The sequence below is a fragment of the Balaenoptera physalus genome, assembly GCF_965194825.1.
Source record: "Balaenoptera physalus genome assembly, chromosome: 7".
NCBI classification, from domain to species: domain Eukaryota; kingdom Metazoa; phylum Chordata; class Mammalia; order Artiodactyla; family Balaenopteridae; genus Balaenoptera; species Balaenoptera physalus.
Window position 1 is genome coordinate 11384482 of NC_138886.1, and position 23985 is coordinate 11408466.

Genomic DNA, 23985 nt, shown 5'->3' on the forward strand with positions numbered 1-23985 from the left:
TTCTGGTTAGGTATTTTCATTTCATAGATTAGGAGGGCGTGGCTCAGAGAAGTTGAGTAACTTGTCCAAAGTTCCACAGCCATTAAGTTGTGGAGCTAATGATTTTAATCAAGGTCTGCCCTATACCACAGCCTGCATATTCTATACCATGCTCCCTAAATACTTGTCAGTAATCACAATCTGTTTCTTTTATAGGCAAAACCCAGAGACCATGTTTGAAGTGTATGTTGAAGTGGCCTATCCTAGGACAGGTGGCACTGTTTCAGGTATTTGCATGTTCCATTATGATATGGAGTGTTTGTTTATTGTATGAGCTAGCCATGCATATCGGATAATATGTGAATATTCTAAACTGTTACTTATCTTTAAGTATGTTTAAGTGTCTTTCCCTTTTATCTGTGCCCACATCATCCTAGGGAATGGAGAATAATTGCAGTGAACAATTTAAATTAAGAGTTTTACTATAACAGCCTTGAAATATGGCTTTATTCATTGTAATCATTGGGTTTTGGTTTGTATCTTTCGGAGATGCCTGGAAGTCAACTATTTAGTATGAAATATTGTCACCTTGCTAATAAGGAAGGTTTAGAATTAGGTTACAAAATAATATAAAGGGAAATCTCTGCCACTAAACTGGAAGGAGATGTTTGAAATGGATTTAGTTCAGTAAATTTTGTCAGCTGGTTAAAAAAAGGTTGGAAATTAGTTGAAGGAAACACCTCCTCTGGCTTTAGCTTTTGGACTAATTTGGACATGTATTCCTGAACAACAGCGTCTTGGATAAGGTTAGAGTATCTTGTGCAGGCTGAGTAAATCACTTCTTGACCTAAAATCCTTCTTGGTTAATGAGTAAAAATAACCTTCTGACCTAGTGTTCTTTTTGCTGGTGCCTAAGAGAGTGATGCATTTGCCAAAGGTATGTTAGGGAGCAACTCTCGGTCCACACACCAACAGTTGCATGTATTATTTGGTGTTTATGGAGAATGAATTTATTTGGATTAGAAACTTGGGGTAATCAGGATTCCAATGGTAGTTATGCCCGTAATTGGCTATACAAACCTTGGACATATTTTCTACTTCGTTATTTTAATTAGATTGTAATACTCATAAAATAGTTACCTTTTATTGAGTATCTGTTGTTCTGTTGTCCTACATGCTTGACATACATAGTCAGTCCTTACAGTACAACCCTTAAAGATAGTTGGATGGTATCAACATTATGCCTATGAGAAAACAGAATCTGAGAGGTCAAATAACTTACCAAGATTATACAGCTACTGTGTGGAATAGCCAGGGTTTTAGGTTCAAGTCCTCTTCACTCTACTAAGTTGCCTTCTTGAGGGCAGTGACCATGTTGTACACATCTCTCCATGTCATCTGCAGGGCTTTGCACAATGTCACCAATATTTGTTAAAATGAATGCATTTCTCAATATCAAAAGTGAGAATTGCGTGAGCTCCACTTTCTGGATTATTTCATGAAGGCTGTGAAACATGTTATAAACTTATGGTCATTCTATAAGTAGAATGTTAATATTCATCTTAAGTTATGCCTCTAATTGTGCAAACCATTGGATTGGGAAGGGAAGTAGCTGATACTAGGTGTGTTCGTGCAGCAGTACCTCTGTGAGCTGACTCGTCAGAGTAACCAGTTGGTGACGGCTGTGATTTGACAGATTTAAGGACAAAAGCTTTTATTTCTACAGTTGCTAATGTTCTCCCTTTCAATGCTGTAGGATTTTTTCCCCCAAAGTTAAGATGAATTTTCTTGGGGAATGTGAACAAAGTTTGATGAGTACAAATAAGAAAAAGGAACAAAATGAAAAGTCTTTACCTTATCCTCTTCTTTCAGTCATCTAATTCCTCTCCCTGTAGACAACTCTTTTCTTGTTTAACCCTTTAGTTTACTTTTTTTAAAAACTTTAAATTTTGAAAATATTTTAAAAGATAAAAGTTACAAGAATAGTTAAGTGCATACCCCCCTTTCCTTAGATTCATCAATTGTTACTGTTTTGCCACATTTGCTTTATTACTGTGTGTATTTTTTGCTGAACCTTTTGAGAGTAAGTTGCAGACATTGTGACCCTTCAACCCTAAATACTTCAGGATATATCTCCTAAGAGTAAGGACATTTTCTTAAATAACTCCAATACAGTTACCAAAATAAGAAAGTTAATGTCATTTGTCCATGTTTAATCAGTTGTCCCAATAATATCCTTTATAGCACTTTCGCCTCTGATGCAGAATTCAGGATCATGTAATCCATTTAGTTTTCACATCTGTTTAGTTTTTTTCAGTCTGGAACAGTTTTGCAACCTTGTTTTTTTTTAAACCCTTTATGAAATGTTTTTGAAGAAATTAGGTCTCTTGTTTTGTAGAGAGTCCCTGGGTTTGAATCTGATTGTATCCTCATGATTAGATTAGGTTATGGATTTTGTGTGGGAGTATTTCAAAGGGATATAAAGGGAGTATCCTTCTCAGTGTATCATATCAGCAGGGACATGATGTCCATCCCATTATTTGTGGAAAAATGTGCATAAAACTTTTGTGTACAGTTTAATAATTATAAAGTGAGTACCCATGTTACTGCTATTCAGGTTAAGACAAATAATATTGCCTGGTTCTAAGGAAATTCTGGTCCTGGCAAGAAATCCCCTGCCCTAGCCCTATACTTTAGAAGGCCCTGCTTTGGCCCTCTTCTGAAGTGCCCCTTTCAGGCAAGGAGTCTGTGGGGCCTATGGGACATGCTCATTTAGAGCCCAAACCCTTCCATCCTAGACAAACTTTGAATACCTAGGATCTAAGAATTTCTTGACCCAATGGCCCCAGGCTTATTTCCAGAGTCTGTGTGAGTCTTCCCTAGGGTTTGTCCTTCTGAGGGTAGACTGGCTACTGGTGTACACACCCCTAGGCCCAAGGAGTGGCCTAAGGGTATCTGTTTGTGGGGAGTAGGGTATGTGATGGAGCTTGGGCTTGTGAGTAGAGGTGACTGCATCCCTGTGTGTGAGGTTCCTGGCAGTGTGGGATGGAAAAGGGGGAGATGGACAGTGGGCCAGGGGCCAGTTTTCCCTGAACCATGTTTCTACATGGAACTCTAAGGAATCCCAGAATTTTCAGTGTGAATCTGGCCTTCCAAGTAGTTATGATAGGAGGATGGAATGTATTTTATTTAATAGTTTGTTAGCTTATTTCATATCTTGTAAATATTTAGACATATGGTTTGTGGGCCTCTGTTTGTACTCTTGCCAAGGCCCTGTAAATGTTAGAGGTGGGGCTGGCCAGTGCCCCAGAAGTCCCTCCACTCCCCTTCTCCAGAGGTAACTACTATCCTGACTTTTATGATACTCATTTCTTTGTTTTTCTTTGTAGTTTTACCACATAAGTATAGTTCCTTGAAAAATTTTATTTAGTAGTGCCTGTTTCTGAATTTTATAGAATTATTCTGTATGTAGTTTTGCTGCTTGTTTGCTCAAGTCTGTAAGGGTCCTCTGTGTTGTTGTGTGTCATTTATTTTCATTGCAGTGTAATACACTTTAAGATTGTATCACAGTTTATTCATTCTACAGTTAAAGCACTTGAAGTTGTTTGCAGTTTTTGGCTATTACAAGCAATGCTGCTGTGATCTTTATACATAAATCCCTGAGCATGTAAACATACTTTTACATAGGATATGTACCATATTTGATTACTGGATGATGCTAAACTGTTTTTCAGAGTTGATTGTGCTTGTCTACACTCCCTCCAGCAGTGTTTGATAGTCTTTATTGTTCAACATCTTCATTAGTCCTTAATACAATTAAATTTGTTGGGTTTGGCCAACCTGATAGTTGTGTGGTAGTATCTCCTTGTTGTTTTTATTTGCATTTTCCTGGTGACTAATGAGATTGAGCACCTTTTCATACGCTTATTGACCTCGTGAATACCTTTCTTTTTAAAGTGCCTGTTCAAGGCTTACTCATTTTTTAATTGTTTTCTATCTTTTCCTTGTTGATTTATAAGAAATTGTTTGTCCTGCTACTATTAATTATCTGGTCAAGTGTGTTGTAGATATTGTCTCCTACTCTATGGTTTGTCTTTCCCTCTCTTTCTGGTATCTTTGGTCAAAACTTCTTGATTTTCATATCTACAGTTTATCAATGTTTTCTTACCCTACAGATATGAAGCTATTATCCTATATTTTCTTCTGAGAAATTTATAGTTTTGTCTTTCACATTCTTTAATATATCAAGGATTTTAATTTTCTATTAGATGATTAATATCCAGAAAAGCTAAACTTAAATTTGATTCCTTATCCATGATTTTTAAAAATTGGGAAACTAAATAAAACCAAATTACTAAGATATGCTATTCCTCTACATAAAATGTGTTTTTATAAAATGGTCAGGTGCTTCTAAATAATACCTAAAAAATTACCTCACAATGAAAGGATGACAAATGTGAGAAAGGCTGGTAAGAAATACTACTAGACGTTAAAGACAGTTCTTTTTCCCATCGATTACTTTTAATGTCTGAACTAGTGAAAGTATTGTCAACTCTCATGTGTTCTTTGCTCTGAAAGCATTCCATGACATCCATGGAAGGGACATGTATTCTGTCAGTTCTACTTAGATATTGCATCCAGACCTGTGGCACTGAGTGGGACATCTTCCAAAGATTGTGCAAATAAAATTTGGGTACACAAACTGAACTCATGGTGCTGCTTACTTTCTTTGGGAATTCGTAAGATTTCCTAGTTGCTAATACCAGTGAGTAAGCTGTCACTTAGTATTTGATTTTAGGTAACTTTTGTCTACTTCTACAACCTTTTTTTTTTATACAACTTATTATATCTGCCTTTTTCTGATACCATTTTGCCATTTAGATGATTGCAAAGAATGTGTCTTAAAATTAGTCTTTGTTCATTGGATCTGCATCTCTGATCTCTGCCAAAATATCTGAGCAAACTTAAATACAAACCTTACGCTATACAGTACTAGTGTCTGGGCATAATCTTCTCTTTGAAGTTTGTTTGCATCACCCAGAGGGCTTAATTCCCTGCTGTGAGAAGGTGGGTTAGAAAGCACTGAAACTACTTTATGGGTCTTTAATTGGAGGATTTAGTATACATTTTGTTCTATAAATTTCTGTGAGAGTTTCATTCTTATGATTTTTTTCTTATACTGTGGTATATTATGTTCTCATTGTAAATAAAAAAAATATACTAAAAATTTTCCAATTATTTGAGTACATATTGGCAGATTATCCCTGGTGTGTATTTTTTTCTATTCATCTTTAAATTTTTTTTTAAAATTTATTTTATTTATTTATTTTTTGGCTGTGTTGGGTCTTCATTGCTTCCTGTGGGCTTTCTCTAATTGAGGTGAGCGGGGGCTACTCTTCGTTGTGGTGCGCGGGCTTCTCATTGCAGTGGCTTCTCTTGTTGCAGAGCACAGGCTCTAGGTGCTCAGGCTTCAGTAGTTGTGGCACATGGGCTCAGTAGTTGCGGCTCGCGGGCTCTAGAGTGCAGGCTCAGTAGTTGTGGCGCACGGGCTTAGTTGCTCTGCGGCATGTGGGATCTTCCTGGACCAGGGCTCAAACCCATGTGCCCTGCAATGGCAGGTGGATTCTTAACCACTGAGCCACCAGGGAAGCCCATATTCATCTTTAAATTTTTAGTAGCTTGTTTTCTTACTAGTTTTTGACTATGTATAAATTTTTAGAAATTTTTAAAAATTATAAAGAAGAGAAAAATTATTACTCAGTAATAACTACTGTTAATGTTTTTTTTTTTTAAAATTTATTTATTTATTTATTTATGGCTGTGTTGGGTCTTCGTTTCTGTGCGAGGGCTTTCTCTAGTTGCGGCAAGTGGGGGCCACACTTCATCGCGGTGCGCAGGCCTCTCACTGTCATGGCCTCTCTTGTTGCGGAGCACAAGCTCCAGACGCGCAGGCTCAGTAGTTGTGGCTCACGGGCCTAGTTGCTCCGCGGCATGTGGGATCTTCCCAGACCAGGGCTCGAACCCGTGTCCCCTGCATTGGCAGGCAGATTCTCAACCACTGCGCCACCAGGGAAGCCCTACTGTTAATGTTTTGATTTATTTCCTTGTAGCCTTCTTTTGTGTGTGTATGTGTGTGTGTGTAAATATATAAACTTTTCCCCCCAACTTCTGCTACATGTGTGTGTTTTCCTTGTTTGTTCTCCCTCAAATCATTAAACTTTTCCTATAATTATTAATATAGCTTTGTAAAAATCATTTTAGTTGCTATAAATTATGACATCATGTTTATGTGCTGTATTTACTCGTAATTACATCTTTAGATTGTTTCCAGGGTTCTTCTGTTGTAAATAATGCCAGTGAACATCTTTTGTGTATAATCTTGTTATTTAGGTACGTGAGTTTAATGTTTTAAAAAGAAGTAGGATCATTTTGAGTAGATCTTTGATTTATCTTGTTCTTACTTTTTTAGTGCTTTCTTTTTTTTTGCCAGTTTCATTTTGTGTACTCCGATTTATGTATTTGTTCAAGAACCCACCAGAAAATGAATACAGTCACCTCCAGTTGTGAAAGCTCCCAGAGCTGAGTTCAGCCCGTCTGACTGAAGGTCTCGAAAGAGGGTGCTCTTGCAAGAGGGATGAGCTTGCCCAGTCCAATGATCAGATGGTACTGGCATGCTGAAACTCTGGACTGCATTTCAAATACAAGTGTCTCGTTACAGCTGGCATCTCTGAGCCTGCTGCAGGCACTCTTGGGCAGCCACTTTGCACTGGGAGTGGCAGCATCAGGTTCTCAAGGCTGTTCCCCAGACCAGCCTCCCTCTGTGTCTGCTCTCCTCCCAGTGTGTTTAATACCTTAGTCCAATGGCCACTTTTAAAAAAAGTAGTCAAGTTAAGAAACTCTTGTGAGTACCGTGTGAAAAGAACGCTTAAGACATGGTGCTTTGGTTAACTGAGTTTTTTCAGCTACCTCGGAGTTGAGTAGTAACCTTAAAAAAAACAACAACAAAAAACCACCTGGCTTTAAAATCTCTGTTAAGTATCTGTTCACATTTCTGTATTAGCAATTTCATGAAGAAAACTGAGTCTTGGCCAACTTAAGGTATTGAGAGCCTGATTTGTTGCTCTGCATTTAAGCTTTCATTTTATAGGACTCAGGTTCTGCGATCTTTGCCTGTGATCAGTGTATGATCAACATCATTAGATATCTTTTAAAAATTGACTTGAAAAATAAACAATTTATGTTTTCTCTTTAAAGATGAAGTGGAGGAGGAAAAAAGCCCTTTTGAGAGTTGTTTTACCTCAGATTAAAATATTCTTAGAGGTATTAACAAAATTTTATCATCTTATTTCTTTTCAATAATAGGATAATAAATCACAGCAAACTTTTGAAGAACGGTGGTAAAATAGCTAACTTTTATTGAGTTCTTATTATGTCCCAGTCACTTTTCTTTTAGTATTCCTTTTAAGCCTTGAACAACCCTCTAAGATGGGTCTTATTTTTGAGGAAACTGAGGCTCAAAGAGGTTAATGCAGTTGTCCAAGTTGGACAACCACAAGTGGTAGAAACAGGATTTTAACTTCATTCCTGTGGCATCTTCCCCAAAATAACTGGCTAATATGACCTGCGCATGCAGTAAGAAAAATAAGATAATGTAGGGGGAGAAAAATTAGGCTTATAGAGAAAATTAGGGGAGAGGCAGTTACCATTCATGAAAGGTACAAGGGTTTCATTTTTTTTTTTTTTAAATTGAAGTATAGTTGATTTACAGTATTGTGTTAGTTTCAGGTGTATAGCAGTGATTCAGTTATACGAATATATATATTTGAATATATATATTTTTTGAGACTATTTTCCATTTATAGATTATTACAAGATATTGAATATAGGTCCCTGTGCCATATAGTAAATCCTTATTGCTTATCTGTTTTATATATAATAGTTTGTATCTGTTAATTGCATACTCCTAATTTATCCCTCCCCCTCCCTCTTTCCCTTTGGTAACCGTAAGTTTGTTTTCTATATCCGAGTCTGTTTCTGTTTTGTATATAGATTCATTTGTGCTATTTTTTAGATTCCATATATAAGTGATATTGTATATCGTCTTTCTTTGACTTACTATGATATTCTCTAGGTCCATCCATGTTGCTGCAAATGGCAATATTTCATTCTTTTTTTATGGCTGAGTAGTATTCTACTATATATATATATACCACTTCTTCCTAAACCAGTCGTCTGTTGATGGGCACTTGGGTTGTCTCCATGTCTTGGCTATTGTAAATAGTGCTGCTATGAACATTGGGGTGCATGTACCTTTTGAATTAGAGCTTTTGTCTTTTCCTATGTACAAGAGTTTCTTCTAGGGTTTTTTTTTTTTTTTTTTTTTTTTTATTCAGCACGATTACTTTAGCTTTTGTTTTGCTTCTCCTGAACTTTCCAGTGAAATTGAATCCACTTTATGGAGTATTAAGGTATGGATCCTGATTTGTAGTAGTGTAGTAGGGACGAATTACCACTCGCTCAAAAGACACAGATTACTTAAAAATCTTTGTAATTTCTCTTGACTCTAAGTACCTGATATGCCAGTTAGGAAATATCTTGTTTGGGATAGAGGCGTGGAACCTCATCTCACTGTACTTTTTAAGCTGATTTTAAAAGGTCAGGGGTAGCTTTGAGAATTACAGTGTGCCTTATATCTTAGGATTGTTACAGTGATCATTTCTTTAAACTAGAGGTGAGCCTAGTGAGAGCTCATTGTAATAAAGCTTTTGCCCACCATCTAATGAAGTAAGAAGTATTATCTCAATTGCATAGGTAAGAAAAGTGGGGTTCCATGAGAGCAGAAATTGTTTCTTGTACCTGTATATTCTAACATCTATTGAATAGAACAGTACTTGGCACGTAGTAGACCCTCAATAAGTATTGAATGATTAAAACTTACAGATAGGAAGTGACTTGTTCAGAGTTGGGATTTGAACTCAATATGACTGTATTCTTTAAACAAGTTTATGAAAACTGTGACACAACTTAGAATAAAGATAAATGCATGCACCTACCACTCAAGAAATAAAACATTTTGTATCTCTGAAGCCCTCCTGCATGCCTCTCAAGTTGCTTTTTTCTACTGAAACCACATTTTGAATTTTACCTTAGTTGTATATCCTTGCTTAAAGCTTGTGTTTTTTTATTACACTGTGTTGATGCTCTAAATTGGTATGTAGAATGACTTTGAATTGCGGTTCTTACAAAGTAACCAAAAGTGAGCAATATATTTTCTTAATGTTTAGTTATTTGAAGCTGAGTCCCAATTTCTTCCTGTTTCTAACGTGTCTGATTTAGGGGCCATCTGGGTCTAAATTGCAAAATAGGGACGCCTCACAATTTTTGGTTTATTCACAACAGTGTGGTTCTTCTTGCTGTAACTGTGGTTCATCCTGTTAGGGCTATGGCCCTCTAGGTGGAGTAGGAATTCATTGATCCACTAAACAATAAAATCCGTGCGAGCAGCGAGTTTGATTTTTTTTTTTTTAATTGCCACAAAATGCCAATCTCAGAGCCTCATTTTTCTCAACTATAAAATTGGGGTCCTAATAGTACCTACTTCATTCAGTTGAAAGGATTAAAGTAAAATGCACAGTGCGTGGGACATGGAAAGTTCTTAATTAATGGGAGCTGTTGTTATTTATCATTTATTTTGAAAGATTTAATTTTTTTAAGAGAAGATTTAGGTTCACAGCAAAATTGAGAGGATGATACAGAGATTTCCTGTATACGCCTGCCCCACACATGCACAGCCTACCCTATTATCAACATTCCCCACGAGAGTGGTATGTTTGTTACAATTGATGAACCTACATTGACACGTCATAATCACCCAAAGTCCGTTGTTTATGTCATGGTTAACTCTTGGTGTTGTATATTCTGTGGGTTTGGACGAATGTATAATGACATGTATCCATCATTATAGTACACAGAGTATTTTCACTGCTCTAAAAATTCTCTGTGCTCTACCTGTTTAGCCCCCCTTGCCCTCCACACACTGTCCCCTTCCCACCAACCACTGATCTTTTTACTGTCTCCAGTTTTGCCTTTTCCAAAATGTCATATAGTTGGAATCATACTTGTATGTAGCCTTTTCAGATGGGTTTCTTTCACTTAGTCATATGCATTTAATGTCCCTCCATGTCTTTTCATGGCTTGATGCCTCATTTATTTTTAGTGCTGAATAATATTCCATTGCCTGGATGTGCCACAGTTTATGTATCCATTTACTTACTAAAGGACATCTTGGTTGCTTCCAGGTATTGGCAATTATGAATAAAGCTGCTAATAAACGTTCATGTGCTGGTTTTCATGTGGACATAAGTTTGCAACTCCTTTGGGTAAATACCAAGGAACCTGATTGCTGGATTGTATGGCGAGAGTATGTTCAGTTTTGTAAGAAACCACCAAACTGTCTTCCAAGGTGGCTGTACCCTTTTACACTCCCACCAGCAATGAATGAGAGTTCCTGCTGCTTCATATCCTCATCAGCACTTGGTGTTGTCTGTGTTCTGGATTTTGGCTTTCTAATTGGTATATGGTAGTATAACATTGTTTTGATTTGCATCTCCCTGATTACATATGATGTGGAGCATCTTTTCATATGTTTATTTACCATCTGTGTATCTTCTTTGGTGAGGGGGTTTCTGTTAAGACCTTTGGCCCATTTTTAAAATTGGGTTGTTTGTTTTCTTATTTTTGAGCTTTAAGAATTCATTGTATATTTTGGATAACAGTCCTTTATCAAATGTGTCTTTTGTAAATATTTTCTTCCAATCTATAGCTTGTTTTCTCATTGTCCAGATATTTTGTCTTCGGCAGAGCAGAAGTTTTTAATTTTAATGAAATCTGGGTTATCAATTATTTCTTTCTTGGGTCATGTTTGTGGTCACCATAACCAAGATCATGTAGGTTTTCTCCTATGTTATCTTCTAGGAGTTCTATAGTTTTGTGTTTTACATTTAGGTCATGATCCATTTTGAGAGAATTTTTGTGAGAGATGTAAGAAAGGTCTGTGTCTAGATTCAGTATTTTGAGTGTGGATGTCCAGCTGTTCCAGCACTGTTTGTTGAAGAGACCATTTTTGCTCCGTTGTATTGCCTTTGTTGCTTCGGCAAAGATCAGTTGACTAATTTCTGTGGGTCTATTTCTGGGCTGTCTGTTGATCCATTGATCCATTTGTCTATTCTTTCACCAATGCCATCCTGTGTTGGTTTCTATAGCTTTATGGTCAGTCTTGAAGTCAGTTAGTGTCAGTCTTTGAACTTTGTTCTTTTCCTTCATATTGTGTTGGCTATTCTGGGCCTTTTGCCTTTCTCTGTAAACTTCAGAATTAGTTTGTTGATATCCATAAAGTAACTTGCTGGTATTTTGTTCGTTTTTGTATTGAATCTTTAGATCAAGTTGGGAAGAACTGACATCTTGACAATATTGAGTCTTCTGATCTGTGAACATGGAATATATCTCCATTTATTTAATTCTATGATTTTGTTCATCAGAGTTTTTTGTAGTTCCCCTCATATAGTTCTTGTATGTATTTTTGTTAGATTTATTCCAGAGTAGCTGTTATTTTAAATTACGATGTTATTTTTATTTAAGGCAAGAGTTCCTATCTGTGTAGAACTCTGCTGTCCAACAATTGTTATCAGTCTTAACACAGCTGAAAAATGGGAAGTAAGTAAAAGTAACTAGCCAAAGTAGATTTCTCAGAATCCACGCATTCAAACTTAAATCTTTTATTCATGGGAAAGCACTTAGCTTATGCCCTATGTGCTTTGGTTTGCCCTGAGGATTCTTCTGTATTATATTGATCAGCACAGTTACTGATTATGCTGATGACATTAAATCATTGTATTAGGACTCTTTGTTGTAAGTGGCAGAAACCCAACGAAATCTGGCTTGAGCAAAAAAGGGAATTTGTTGGCTCTCAATACTGAGAAGTTGCAGTGGTAAAACTGGCTTTGGGTTTTGCTGGATCTAGGTGTTCTACATATATTTTCATAGATTTGTCATATCTTTATCTTTTGGTTTTCTGTTGTCTGTGTTTGGTTCATTTCTGGGCAGGTGCTCCCTATATAATGGCAAAGATGGCTACTAGCAAATTGAAGATTATATTCTACCAATTTAGTCACCCAAGTGGAAGAAGAGTGTTTTATGTTTTTCTGAGCCATTAACCCAAGGACCATTGTAATAGGCCTCGTTTGGGTCATAGACTGATCTATGAACCAGTCATTATGGTTTTGGGTAGGTGACTCAGATGGTGATTGGGGAATGAGGGAGTATGTATGTGGGAGGCCTATTCAGTGCCACTTGGATTCTCTAGCCTGAGAATAGGGCAGGGTAGTTACTCAGAGGAAAATCTGGTGCTTTTACCAGAGGAAGGGAGAATGGATGCTAGGCAGCCAAAATAAATGTCCATTGCAGTCATCAAGAAAAAGTTTTATTCAAAATATTCTTTTCAAAAAAGCAGTGAGATATATAATGTAGTTTGGAATTACAACCAAAAAGTTAAAGTTTCAATGCTGAGAAATGTAGGTCTTCAGCTTTCTCAAACACTGCCACATAAACCTCATTTCCCCAGGAGTATACATGACTGAGGTCTTATTATCATACGTCTAATTTTTGGTTAGAGTTCTTTAATCACTTATTCTTCGAGCACTCACTTTAGGTTCAGCACTGTGCTGGACTCTATAGAAAGTGGAATGTGAGCTCCGTAAGACAGGAACTGAACCTCATGTTTTAAATGCTTAGGACACTTTTTTTTTTAACTTTTAGGAAATTATATTCTAGCCTTTGAATTTATTTTGGTATTATTTCACAACACATTTTGCATTTCCTTCTTTATGTTACATTGAAAACATGCAGTCTCCTCAAAGGCTTTCATTAAAAAAAGAAATCTTCAGAAAAGCTATCGCTATAAGCTTGCTTTGCCCAGCAGGAAACTTTAATAAATCGCTTGATTTAAGACAGTTTTTTTTTTTAACCTTTAATGTGTTCTTAGGCATTAGAATTTTATGTTATCACAAAGCCTTATTTGAAGAGAAAATAGATGCAGATGAATTGCTGTCTAGATTATAACAATGTCAGTATCTTCATGGATAATTTGTAATAGAAACAATGTAATGGAAAGACTGTAGGCTTTGAAGTCAGATTTCTTCTGCCACCAACTAATTGTTTGACCTTGGGAAAGTTATTTAAACTGATTCTAGTTTGCTTCTTGTTTAAATGGGACTTATACCTATTTCTGAATTAGAGACAATATGTATTAAAATGTCTAACACACAAACAAGTACAAATTAGGCATTCTTGTGATGACTTAATTCAACATCATCCTTAAATGAAAAATAAAACCAAAAACCCAAACTTCAAACCAAAACAAACTCCAAACAATAAAACTTCCTGCAATTGTGATTTTGTTAAGAGATTAAATTTTCCTTCTGATATAATTAATTTAAATTCCTTTTTGAAATGGTTCAAATACTAGAACAATACTGAGGTGAAGATATTGAACTCACTTGATGAAAAGAAAACTGTCTGAATAACCAGTTTTCTCTTTCAGAAAATGTAGGATTAATTCTGAGTTCTTTCCAGAAAAGCACACTTTGGACACATGGATAATTTCGAATGATTAACCTACATATTATTTTCCTCTACTCATGTCACAGTTCAACTTTAACAAGAACCCAATGATCAGACCTCAGTTACCAGAGTTTTTTCTTTTTTTGTTTTGTTTTAACTGTCTAGTTGTGAGAAGAGCCAAATGCCAAGAAAGTAAGCTGGTATCAGAGATTTATTAAAAGAGCCCATTTCTGGAATATGGTCTATAGTTAGTGTATATTTAGCTCAGTTTTCTGTCCTCAGTGGTAATCATCACTGATACTCAGAATGTTGCAGCTGACTTCTAGAACATCACAGGAAAAGGGTTCCATTAGTTTGTTAGGTTGTACTTAGTATGAAAGGAAAATTGACAGAAGTATATGGGAAAGATTTTCTACAAAGACTGAAATGAAAAATATTTTCATCATGGCTCTCAACGAAGTAGAAAATCCGCTCAGCAGAACATTTAATTTATTCCCTCTTCCTGCTAAATATTTTGGTTAATAGGAGTTCCTGCCCCTCTTCCCCCTAAAACTTCAAAAATATAATTAGCAAAAGTCTAGTTAAGAGCATGGTTTCTAGGATCAGATCATCTGGGTTCAAATTCCAACTCCACCTATGACTTAATTCCCTGTGTGATTTTGGACAAATTACTTAGTCCTATCCTTGTCTTATTTAGTTTCCTAAATTGTAAAATGGGGATGATGTGATAGTACCTCATAGTGTTATCGTAAAGATTAAATGAGAAAAAAAATACTAAAGAATTAAGCACAGGACACAGCACAGAGCACCCCTCAGTTTGAACTATTATTTAAAAAAAGTTGGATTCATTTGTTTTGATCCTTCAAACTAGAAGTTGAGGGTCATCGGGGGTCTGAACTGGGGAAATGTCATCTGTTCCTACTGAAGGCTCATTCCTTCTACACTGTGATAGCAGGGCACTGGGACCAGATCTAAGGCAGTTCTAGGCCCAGGGCATTTGGAAGCCTTCACTAGGTCCTTTCTTGCCTCTAGTAGCCCTAGCAAGTCCGGATTAGGTTTTGAAAAAATTCTTAGTGCTGGGGGTTGGACCCTGGAACAAGCCGACCTAATTTTTCTTGGGTTTGCTGAATGGAGATTGAATTTACTCAGGTTTTATTTGGACTTCTCTGGGTCTGCTGTAGGATAAAAGTTCAGGTCTAGACCCAATTTAAATTGAGATCTAGGTCTGTCCATTACTACATTTCCCCCATTTTGTTTAGAAAGGTGTTTTTGTATCATACTTCACCCATTCAGCAATGTTTATTTTTTTATTTTATTTTTAAAATTTATTTATTTGTTTTTTTTTAATTTTTGGCTGCGTTGGGTCTTTGTTGCGGTGTGCGGGCTTCTCATTGCCGTGGCTTCTCTTGTTGCGGAGCACAGGCTCTAGGCACATGGACTCAGTAGTTGTGGCTTGCAGGCTCTAGGGCGCAGGCCCAGTAGTTGTGGCGCACGGGCTTAATTGCTCCACGGCATGTGGGATCTTCCCGGACCAGGGCTCGAACCCGTGTTCGCTGCATTGGCAGGTGGATTCTTAACCACTGAGCCACCAGGGAAGTCCCTCAGCAATGTTTATTAAAGCTTGCTGTGCGATAGGTACTGGGGAAGGGAGGAGACATTTCAGACAGAAGGCAAAGCATTTGCAAAGCCATGGAGGAATAGTTTATTTCTTTTTATTAATAAGGAATCTGACTTTCAGGCAGATTCTGATCAGCTTGAGGGACCCTGTGTGATCACACTCAGTCTGTCAGTTCCTCGAGGGCAGAGGTCTTTGTTTATTCAGTTCATTGATGTGCGCGCAGCACCTAGAACAGTGAGTGGGACGTGGTAGGCACTCAGTACCTATTTGTTGGACAAATGAATGAACTGACACAATTCCAGCTGTTTACAGTGAACCTTGATATTTTGATTAGTCTCTGCAGTTTTATTGTTGATAAATATCTCATATCCAGTAGGTTGAATGGCTGCTCAATTTGCTGTGTTTTGTTTTTTAATGGAAATCCTTGGGTAGAACTAGGAGGAGGGCATTTATTTTAGAAACAAGAGTTATCTTGCAGTTTTCTCTCTAGTGATTTTTCTGGAAGATGTTATTCTGCCTTTTCTTCGAGGAGATGTGCTCAGGATGAGAAGTTTAAAGGAAGGCGCACTTACATTTGTCCCAGTAGGCAAGGAATGCCTTTTCCTCTCCATTTAGTACGTGTCCATCAGACTTCCCAGAGTACAATGAGGCATTTACTCCAGGCCTCGGTGACAGCCCATACTTTTTGCATTTTAGGCTTTTTCTGCCACCCCTGGGAAACTGCCTGGTGGTCCGGCATCATGAGGATTTGTCTTACTAAAAGCTGCCCACCCTCTCCTCTAGCAGAAGCAGTGGGTGCAGTGGAAGGAGCTTTGGAGTTGGGTCTGAATTATGGCTCTGCAACTAATAGCGATCTGACCTTGGGGAAGTTACTCATCTTTTTTGTTTTTGCACTTGCAAATATGAGTTTGTTAATGCTTATCTTTTAGAGTTGCTGTGAAGATTAAATAAAACACTAACTATAAAATAATTAACAGTGCCTAGTTTGTTTTCTTTCTTCTGTCAAGTCATTGTTTTCTACTCTTTCAGCCTCCTGACATGAAAGAACACCTATATTATTTTTCATAGCTTGGAGGACTATAGAGTCTTTGAAATGCTTGATAACAATTTTCTGTGTTATTTTTTCTTTTTATTTTGATGAGCAATGTGGAGTTTTGTTAATGTATTTCCAAAGACATGGAAAAGCTACTTCACAAAAAGACTTACATACTTAATTTAAAAAACTTATATACATAATTTAAAAGTTTTCCAGATATGAACTTAAACTAAGGGTCTTTCAAGGGTACGTACTCCTTTGCCTATGGAGGGCATAGCATGGTTTCATGTTTACATGTTGATGAGTGTGTGAATGAGAGAGGGAGTGGGGAGGAAGAGAGAGAGGAAAAGAGAATGAAAATATATGTGTGGTGAAAGATATTTTAGCCTGCTTTTGTAACTTTAGCTTTGCTATGCAATGTGCCAAAAGTTATTTCTCCCTAGGGAGTGTCTCTTTCAACAGTTTGTGAAGGCAGCATAAATTCTCACTTGGTGTTCAAGGAAGATGGTAATACAATTTAGTACAACCACAGTATTTTTTTTAACTTGTTAGAAACCAAAATGTGATTGCAGTGGCAAAGTTGTCAGCGCGCTCAAGTTTAACAAGTGTTCGAAGGATTAGTGAAGGAAATGTAGTTTACTCTGCAGCTTTTATGACAAAGAATTTAAAAGGTTTTTGCTCTAAGCCCCACCATGTGTTTCTTCCTTTTCTCCAAAACATACCTCTAAGCTGAAAAGAGAGATGAATCTCTTAGGGAGAAACTATTAACTCTGAGGGAGTTTATCATTGTTTGAGAGGAAGCAGAGCATTTACATTTGAATCGACTCTGAGTGTAGTTTGTGCCCTAATCTCGTTCGTCCTAGAAGTTGGTGAGGAGTTTAAGTACTTCCTACTTTGTGTTCTGGTCCTTGTAGTGCCATCCTAATTTTCTCAGGGATCATAAATTTCCTAATTCAAAGTAAGCAAACTTCTGAGACACTGTGCTTTGGCTTTGTATGGAAGTACTTTCTGTAGTTGTCATAGTCATCTGAGTAGGGCCATTGGCCAGAATTGTCTCATTTTCACAGCATTAATGATCGCACTAAAAATACTATAAAAAAGACAAAATATTACAGGAAGTTTGAAAGAGAGAGAATAAAATCACCTCCATTGCAATCCCACTTTCAAGTTTCGAATACTCCCATTTGACAACCTTGCAGTTGGTGTACATTTTAATTTAAAAAATTTTTTTTACTTTATTTATTTTTTGGTGTACATTTTTAAATGAGAGAAAGTAAGACCTTAAGATGGTTATCATAGGGACTTCCCTGGCGGTCCAGTGGTTAAGACTTCGAGCCTCCACTGCAGGGGGCACAGGTTCCATCGCTGGTTGGGGGGAACTAAGATCCCGCATGTCGTGCGACATGGCCAAAAAAAAGATGGTTATCTTCAACATTTCAATTAATTTTTGAAGGGTCCATCAGAGTCTTATAGTTTGATTAACCAGTTGTCTGTTATTATACATATAAATTCAGCCCCTTTTAAAACAAGACAAATTATATCACTCTCAAGTTATAAACATTTGTGACCAAAATTTTGGTATTACCTTTTTAAAAATTTTTTTTGTTTTTGGGCTGGGGGGACAGGGAGAGATCAGGGAGATGGAGAGGCAGATAGAAGAATAGAGAGAGGGCTGAGAAAGGCTGTGTCAAAGATAAACTGTTACAGATGGAAATGTTTTTCTAAGTCCAAAATTTGTAAGAACCCTTAAATTGAGCCATTTTCTGAGATCAAAATAAAGTATTATTATCTTAGTATTTTGCTCTATGGTGAATTAAAGTACCATTTCTTTTAAAAAATTAGTTATATTTTAGGGATTCTTAGGTGTGCTTTTAGTGCTTTTTTCTGATTATTTTACTTTCTTATTTTACTTGAAGGGCATTCTTCTGATGGTGGATTTAGGTCATTTTAGCCCAAAAAGAATAGAAATCATTTACCTAAAAGACTTGTTGTTGGGAGAAATTCTTTGTATTTGCTCTCATAAATTGTTAGACAGCTGTGTCCTGGACTGGAGTTAGCTTTTGTAGCGGCTGTGGAGTCCTCACCTTACATAAAATGTTCCCAGTGAAAGTTGTTGCTGTGACTTGGGACTGTCATTCAAACCCACCCCAAAGAAACAGGGTGTGTATAATACTTCATGGGTGTCAGATGAGGAAATCTTGTTGGAGCTATGGTTTAATTAAATCCAATGTTTTTTTTTTTTTCTCTCTCTTTTTCAGAGGAATTAGTAAGTTAGGGGTTGGGGAGGTAGCCTATGCTTGTTCCTTAGAGACTGGGACAAGAATTTTGCCTTTGCTGAAAGAGCTTGTGTGGTAAGGGACTAGCTTGAAAATGATTTGCCTGGCATTTGCACTGGGCATATTTGGAAAGGAAAGCCTCTTTGCATTGTGCGTTTAAAAAAGTGTCTGTAAGCGTGCTTAGAAAATGGCAGCATTTGCTGGTCTTGGCTGTCAATGTCTTGCTGCTATGGACTGTGTTTAACCAGAAAGGGAAACTCAGAGTAGAAAAAGTCTCACTCCCAAGACTTTACAAGAAAACCCCTCTTTGTTGATTTATATATATATTTTTTAAAGGAGCTTGACATCTTCATCAAGTTCACAGTGGGCTTGCTTTGTTTGCTTTCTCTTGAATGCTTGATAAGATTTTTCTTCTATTGTTTTGTGCAGCAAGAACAGATCTTTCCATGGCTGGGGTGGGTTTTTTGTAAATCCACAATATGGTCATTGTCTGGTGGTGAATAATTGTGGCTGCTTTTTGTACAACCAGAACTAAGGCTTTGGCTGTGAACAGATTCCTTCTTAGCGTGAAAAGGGACTAATCCATGTAAATACAGCCCCAAAATAAAGCTTTACAGAAAAAGGGGAAGGCCGCTAAGCAGGAGGGCACAGGTCAGCAATTTAACCTTTAACCTAACAAATAAGAAGCATGAAAGTTCCAGAATTGGTTTACAAAAGAAAGCTCCTGTGATCTGTCAGTTTTTCTTTTCAGGAGGGAACTGGGTGAGAGATCTGACTGACAGCTAGTGCCTTTTAACTGCAGACTGAAATTAACTGCCAAATTGAAACTTGAATATTTGAAGGAGAATTTTTCTTAAATAAATTGAGACGTCAGAATAGGCTGCATAAGCATTGGTCAGGTCTTACATAGGATTTTTATCCTTGAAGTGGGGGCATAGGCATGGACTGGACTACCTTTAAGATCCCTTCCAAGTTTAAGTCTGTGGTCTGACTCTTACCAGTCAAATTAGACATGAACTTTGCAGTTTAAGGCCAGATGAAACTCTTTCTCTTTTCTAGTATTATCACTGATACCCTTTGTAGACTTTTCATGGCTCCATAAATTAATTGCAGCCCTTACTAAAGATTTGTTAAGAACTTTTTGTAAATATAATTAATGTTTTCCACAAAATAGCCGTCTTGAGATTTCATAATATGTACAACTTTTACGACCTGATGCACTATTAGAAACTCTATTGTGCCATGTGGAGCACTGTAAAGCGGAGGACGCAGGCTTTCTTTCATGTGCTGCTGTTTTGTTCAACATGCTTAGGCATTATTAGCAGATAAAATTGAGGAAGTTAAAGCAGCAGAAAGTGGAGTATAGGTGTTTATTAGGCAATGCAATGGGGAAATGGGAAACTGAAAAATGAGGGCTTGCCCTGTTTCCTACATGGACTTGAAGAGTTAAGAAAATAAGGTTTGTGCTAAGTGGTAAGTTTTACTTTTATGCTGTTGTACTCATTTACAAACTTTGCAAACAGTTTGTATTTATTTAATCACAACAGGTAATCTTATTAACGAGTGTTAGTTTTTGCTTAAAGCATAATGCATCCGAAGTCAGTTGTTGTATTTCACTATAGAGAATTCTGTAACTGATAAAAACTTTAATGACTGAGAATCATTCAGATTAAAAAGAAACAATGAACTAATGGCTTTAAAGTAGGCTCCCTGTAGATTAATAAGAATAGTAATTATACTGTGTAACTCCATTGCAGAAACAAAGTCCCAGAGATGATTCTGTTTTAGTTTTTCAGTTGTCCATAGTATGACTTGCAGCTTGTTTAAAACTTGTTGTAAGGGCCTTTGGGCTGTCTCAGTTTCCCTTAGGTCTTTAGAGGCCAGAGACAACGTAATGTTACAGATTAAAATTAGCTGAAAGTTAAGTGGCTACCTTCAATTAGCTCACCCTCTTTTTCCTAGCTCATTACTATAGCCTCCTAACTGGCCTTTATGCTTTCCTTCACATCCATATTTAATGTTGTCATCTGAGGGATCTTTCAAAAGCACAGCTGAGACCACAGCACTCCCCTTCTTACATTTTTCTGTGTCCTCTTTTCACCACAAGCTAAAGTCAAGCTCATTAGCAGGGCAAATGAGGTCTTCCGTGATCTGTCCTCTACCTATGCCAGCTTCATCTTGCTTGGCACACTCCTCTACTTCTAGATATGCATTTTCCTATATGTCCCAACCAAATTTCATGCGTGTTTTCTATTTCCACATCATATTTAGTTTCCCAAAAATATATGAAGGGCTGATATCTTTAAAAGGGGAATCTAATGATGATGCTTTGAAAATAGCTACCATTTTTTAGGCTTCATACTTTGTAGACAGTCCCATGTTCTTTTATTTGATCTTCACAGCAACAGTACAGAATAGGCAGTGTTCTCTGAGAGGTGCTCCATAAATATTTGGATGGATGAATAAATGAATGAGTGAACTATGGAGTCAGAAAACTGGAATTATAGTCCAAATTCTCTTATTAGCCATGTAATTTTGGATACGTAATTTAACCTCTTTGAACCTATTTGCTAATCTGTGAAATTAAGTCTGCACCAGTCTTGATTGTCACAGTAGATGGTATGCAGACTGAATGAAATAATGTACAGTAAATACAAATGCTTTTCAAACTGTAAACCCCATGCAAGTGTTCGTTACTGTTATTAATCTTCTTAATTTATTCCAGGTCCTATAAATGAAGAGAAAGCATTCATGGTTGTAGATAAATTTGTGCGTGGTTTTTTTTTTTTTTTAATTAATGGATTTATTTATTTATTTATCGCTGCGTTGAGTCTTCGTTGCTGCACGCGGGCTTTCTCTAGTTGTGATGAGCGGTGGCTTCTCTTTGTTGTGGAGCCTGGAGCCCGGGCTCTAGGTGCGCGGGCTTCAGTAGTTGTGGCACGTGGGCTCAGTAATTGTGGCTCGCAGGGTCTAGAGCGCAGGCTCACTAGCTGTGGCGCAGGGGCTTAGTTGCCCTGTGGCATGTGGGATCTTCCCGGACCAGGGCTCGAACCTGTGTCCCCTGCACTGGCAGGCGGATTCTTAACAACTGCACTACCAGGGAAGTCCAGATTTGTGTTTTAATGACTGAAAAAACATCAGAACTGTTTTATTCATATCATGTTAAAACATAAGCCTATTTTCATAGCAAACAGAAAATGGTATACTGTAGTTTTCTTTCAAAAGGAAAATGTCAGATTTATACTATTGGTAAATGCTAACAAAAGAAATGCATACTGTATTGGAAATGGGTGTCCACGCAGCGTTTATGGTCTCTTTGCTGTATGTTCTCTTTGGCCTCTCAGGAACCTTAGGGCTATATTTGCCTTCTAGCTCTGTGAGCTATATGCAACTTTCTTAGTAAGCTATTATTTTTATATGCATTTTTTATTATGCGTTTTTGTATGCTATTATTTTCCCTGGCTTTACTTTTCCCCCTTTTAATCTTCCCTTTGTCCTTCGTCCCTCAGTTTACATGTGTATTTTTTTAATCCTTTTAACTTCATGTATTTTTTAAAAAGTCATCTCAGATTGTTTCTGGAATGTGGTGGAGTTTAAACTCTCCCAGTGTGATCTCAGTCACACCTTGGTTTCTGCTATCACCTACAGACGGATAGTTTCTGTCTGTGTCTTTGACCCAGACTCCTGAGTGCCAGACTTGGCTCCTCTGCCAGCAGCTGCTGCTTCTCAATGTCCCACAGGTTCCTCAAATTGAATATAGCAGCCCTTCCCCCCAATCTTCTACACTCAATCCTGGCCACTCAGCAAAGAAAAACTGAAAAGCTAATCCTAAAACTGTTCCATCTATTCTAAGGTCTTGCTGAATAGCATTAGTACTTGTTCATTTGCTCACTTCCAGAAGCCTGAAAGTAGTACTAGACTCTCCCTACATCCATTTGAACCACAGTATTTTTTTCCCCATGTTTTTAAAAAGCTTTGAAAATATTTTAAACAATCTCAAAGTTATAGAAAAGTTGTAATTATACTTCAAGCAAGTCCCTCCCTCTTCCAACTTGAGCCATTTGAGAATAAGTTGCAGACCTCCCCCTCAAATAATTCAGTATTTGCTGTAAACAGGGCAACTCTCCTGTATATAACCACAATATACACATCAAAATGAGGAAATTAACCTTGATATAGTTCTGCCATCTAATTCCCAGTTTTGCCAGTTTTCCCGGTAATGGTCTTTAAAGCAATAGGATTCAATTCAGAATCACAAATTGCATTTAGTTTATGTCTCTTTAGTCTCCCTCAGTCTAGAACAGTTCTCGGTCTTTCCTTGATTTGCATTATCTTGACATTTGAGGATTGTAGGCCTCAATTTGTGTTTGTCTGATGTTTCCTTATGATTAGATTTAAGTTAAGTATCTATCTTTGGCAGGAAAATCATAGAAGTAATGCTGTGTTCTCATTATGTCAGGTAGTGCACAGTTTCGACTTGTACCGTTGCTGAGGATGATTACTTGATCACTTGATTAGGGTAGTGTTTGCCAGGCTTCTCTATTGAAAAGTTACTCTTTGCCTCTTTGTAATAAGTGTTTTGGGGGAAAGTATTTTGAAATGATATAAATATTTCATTCCTCATTACACTTTCAGTTTATTTGTATATTTGACTTTGGACTCATCATTTCCTTTTTTATTCAAGGTTATTATTGAATTACCCCGACTATTTTAATAAATTGCATTATTCAGTTTGTTCCAGCTTTGATCAGTAGGAACCAGCTTGAAGGGGCACTTATGCTCTTTTGACACATCCTCACCATTCCTTGAGTACTTGTTTGCTTTCTGGCACAAGATGTTCCATGCTCATCTTTTACTTTTTTTCTTAGCTCTGAAATCTGCCATATTTCCAAGGAGCTTTGGTTCCTTTTAGTGGAGAATGCTATTTAAAAGCCAAAATCTCGGACTTCCCTGGCAGTCCAGTGGTTAAGTCTCTGTGCTTCCACTGCAGGGGACATGGGTTTGATCCCTGGTCGGGGAACTAAGATCCCACATGCCATGAGGCACGGCCAAAAAAAAAAAAAAAAAAGCCAAAATCTGGATGCCGGGTGTGCTCATTGCTCTTGAGGTGTTGCTGCCCCTAGACCTTCCTGGTGGACAGAACTAGAGAGTATGTGATGTGTATGTGAACACACATACATTTACATCTAAGTGTATTTCTGTATCCATCTGTGAATATTAATGTACTTCCAGTACTTCCAATTTCAATCCAACACCACAAGATTCATTCTGGTTTTCTCCCTTTCCATATTATTAACTTCTTTTTTTGGCAGCAAGCAGCCTGGTTCCCATTATTCTTAATACACTAACTTATTTTATTATTCTCTTGTACATGACCAATCTCTCATCATGGATGCCACCACCTCCTTCCCAGCATGGATGCCCTCCTTACTCCACTAGGGTTCTGATACCATATTGCC

The 23985-nt window shown here is 37.3% G+C and overlaps 1 protein-coding gene across 11 annotated transcripts in view; it reads left to right on the top strand.

Moving 5' to 3' along the window:
* Positions 1 to 23985, top strand: part of DENND1A (DENN domain containing 1A) — a 533368-nt gene that overhangs the window by 44475 nt on the left and 464908 nt on the right. For all 11 annotated transcript variants that reach the window (XM_082467741.1, XM_082467740.1, XM_082467739.1 and 8 more), the window contains exon 2: positions 196 to 266. In XM_082467741.1, the coding sequence (XP_082323867.1) occupies positions 196 to 266 (71 nt within the window). The remainder of the gene's footprint in view (positions 1 to 195; positions 267 to 23985) is intronic.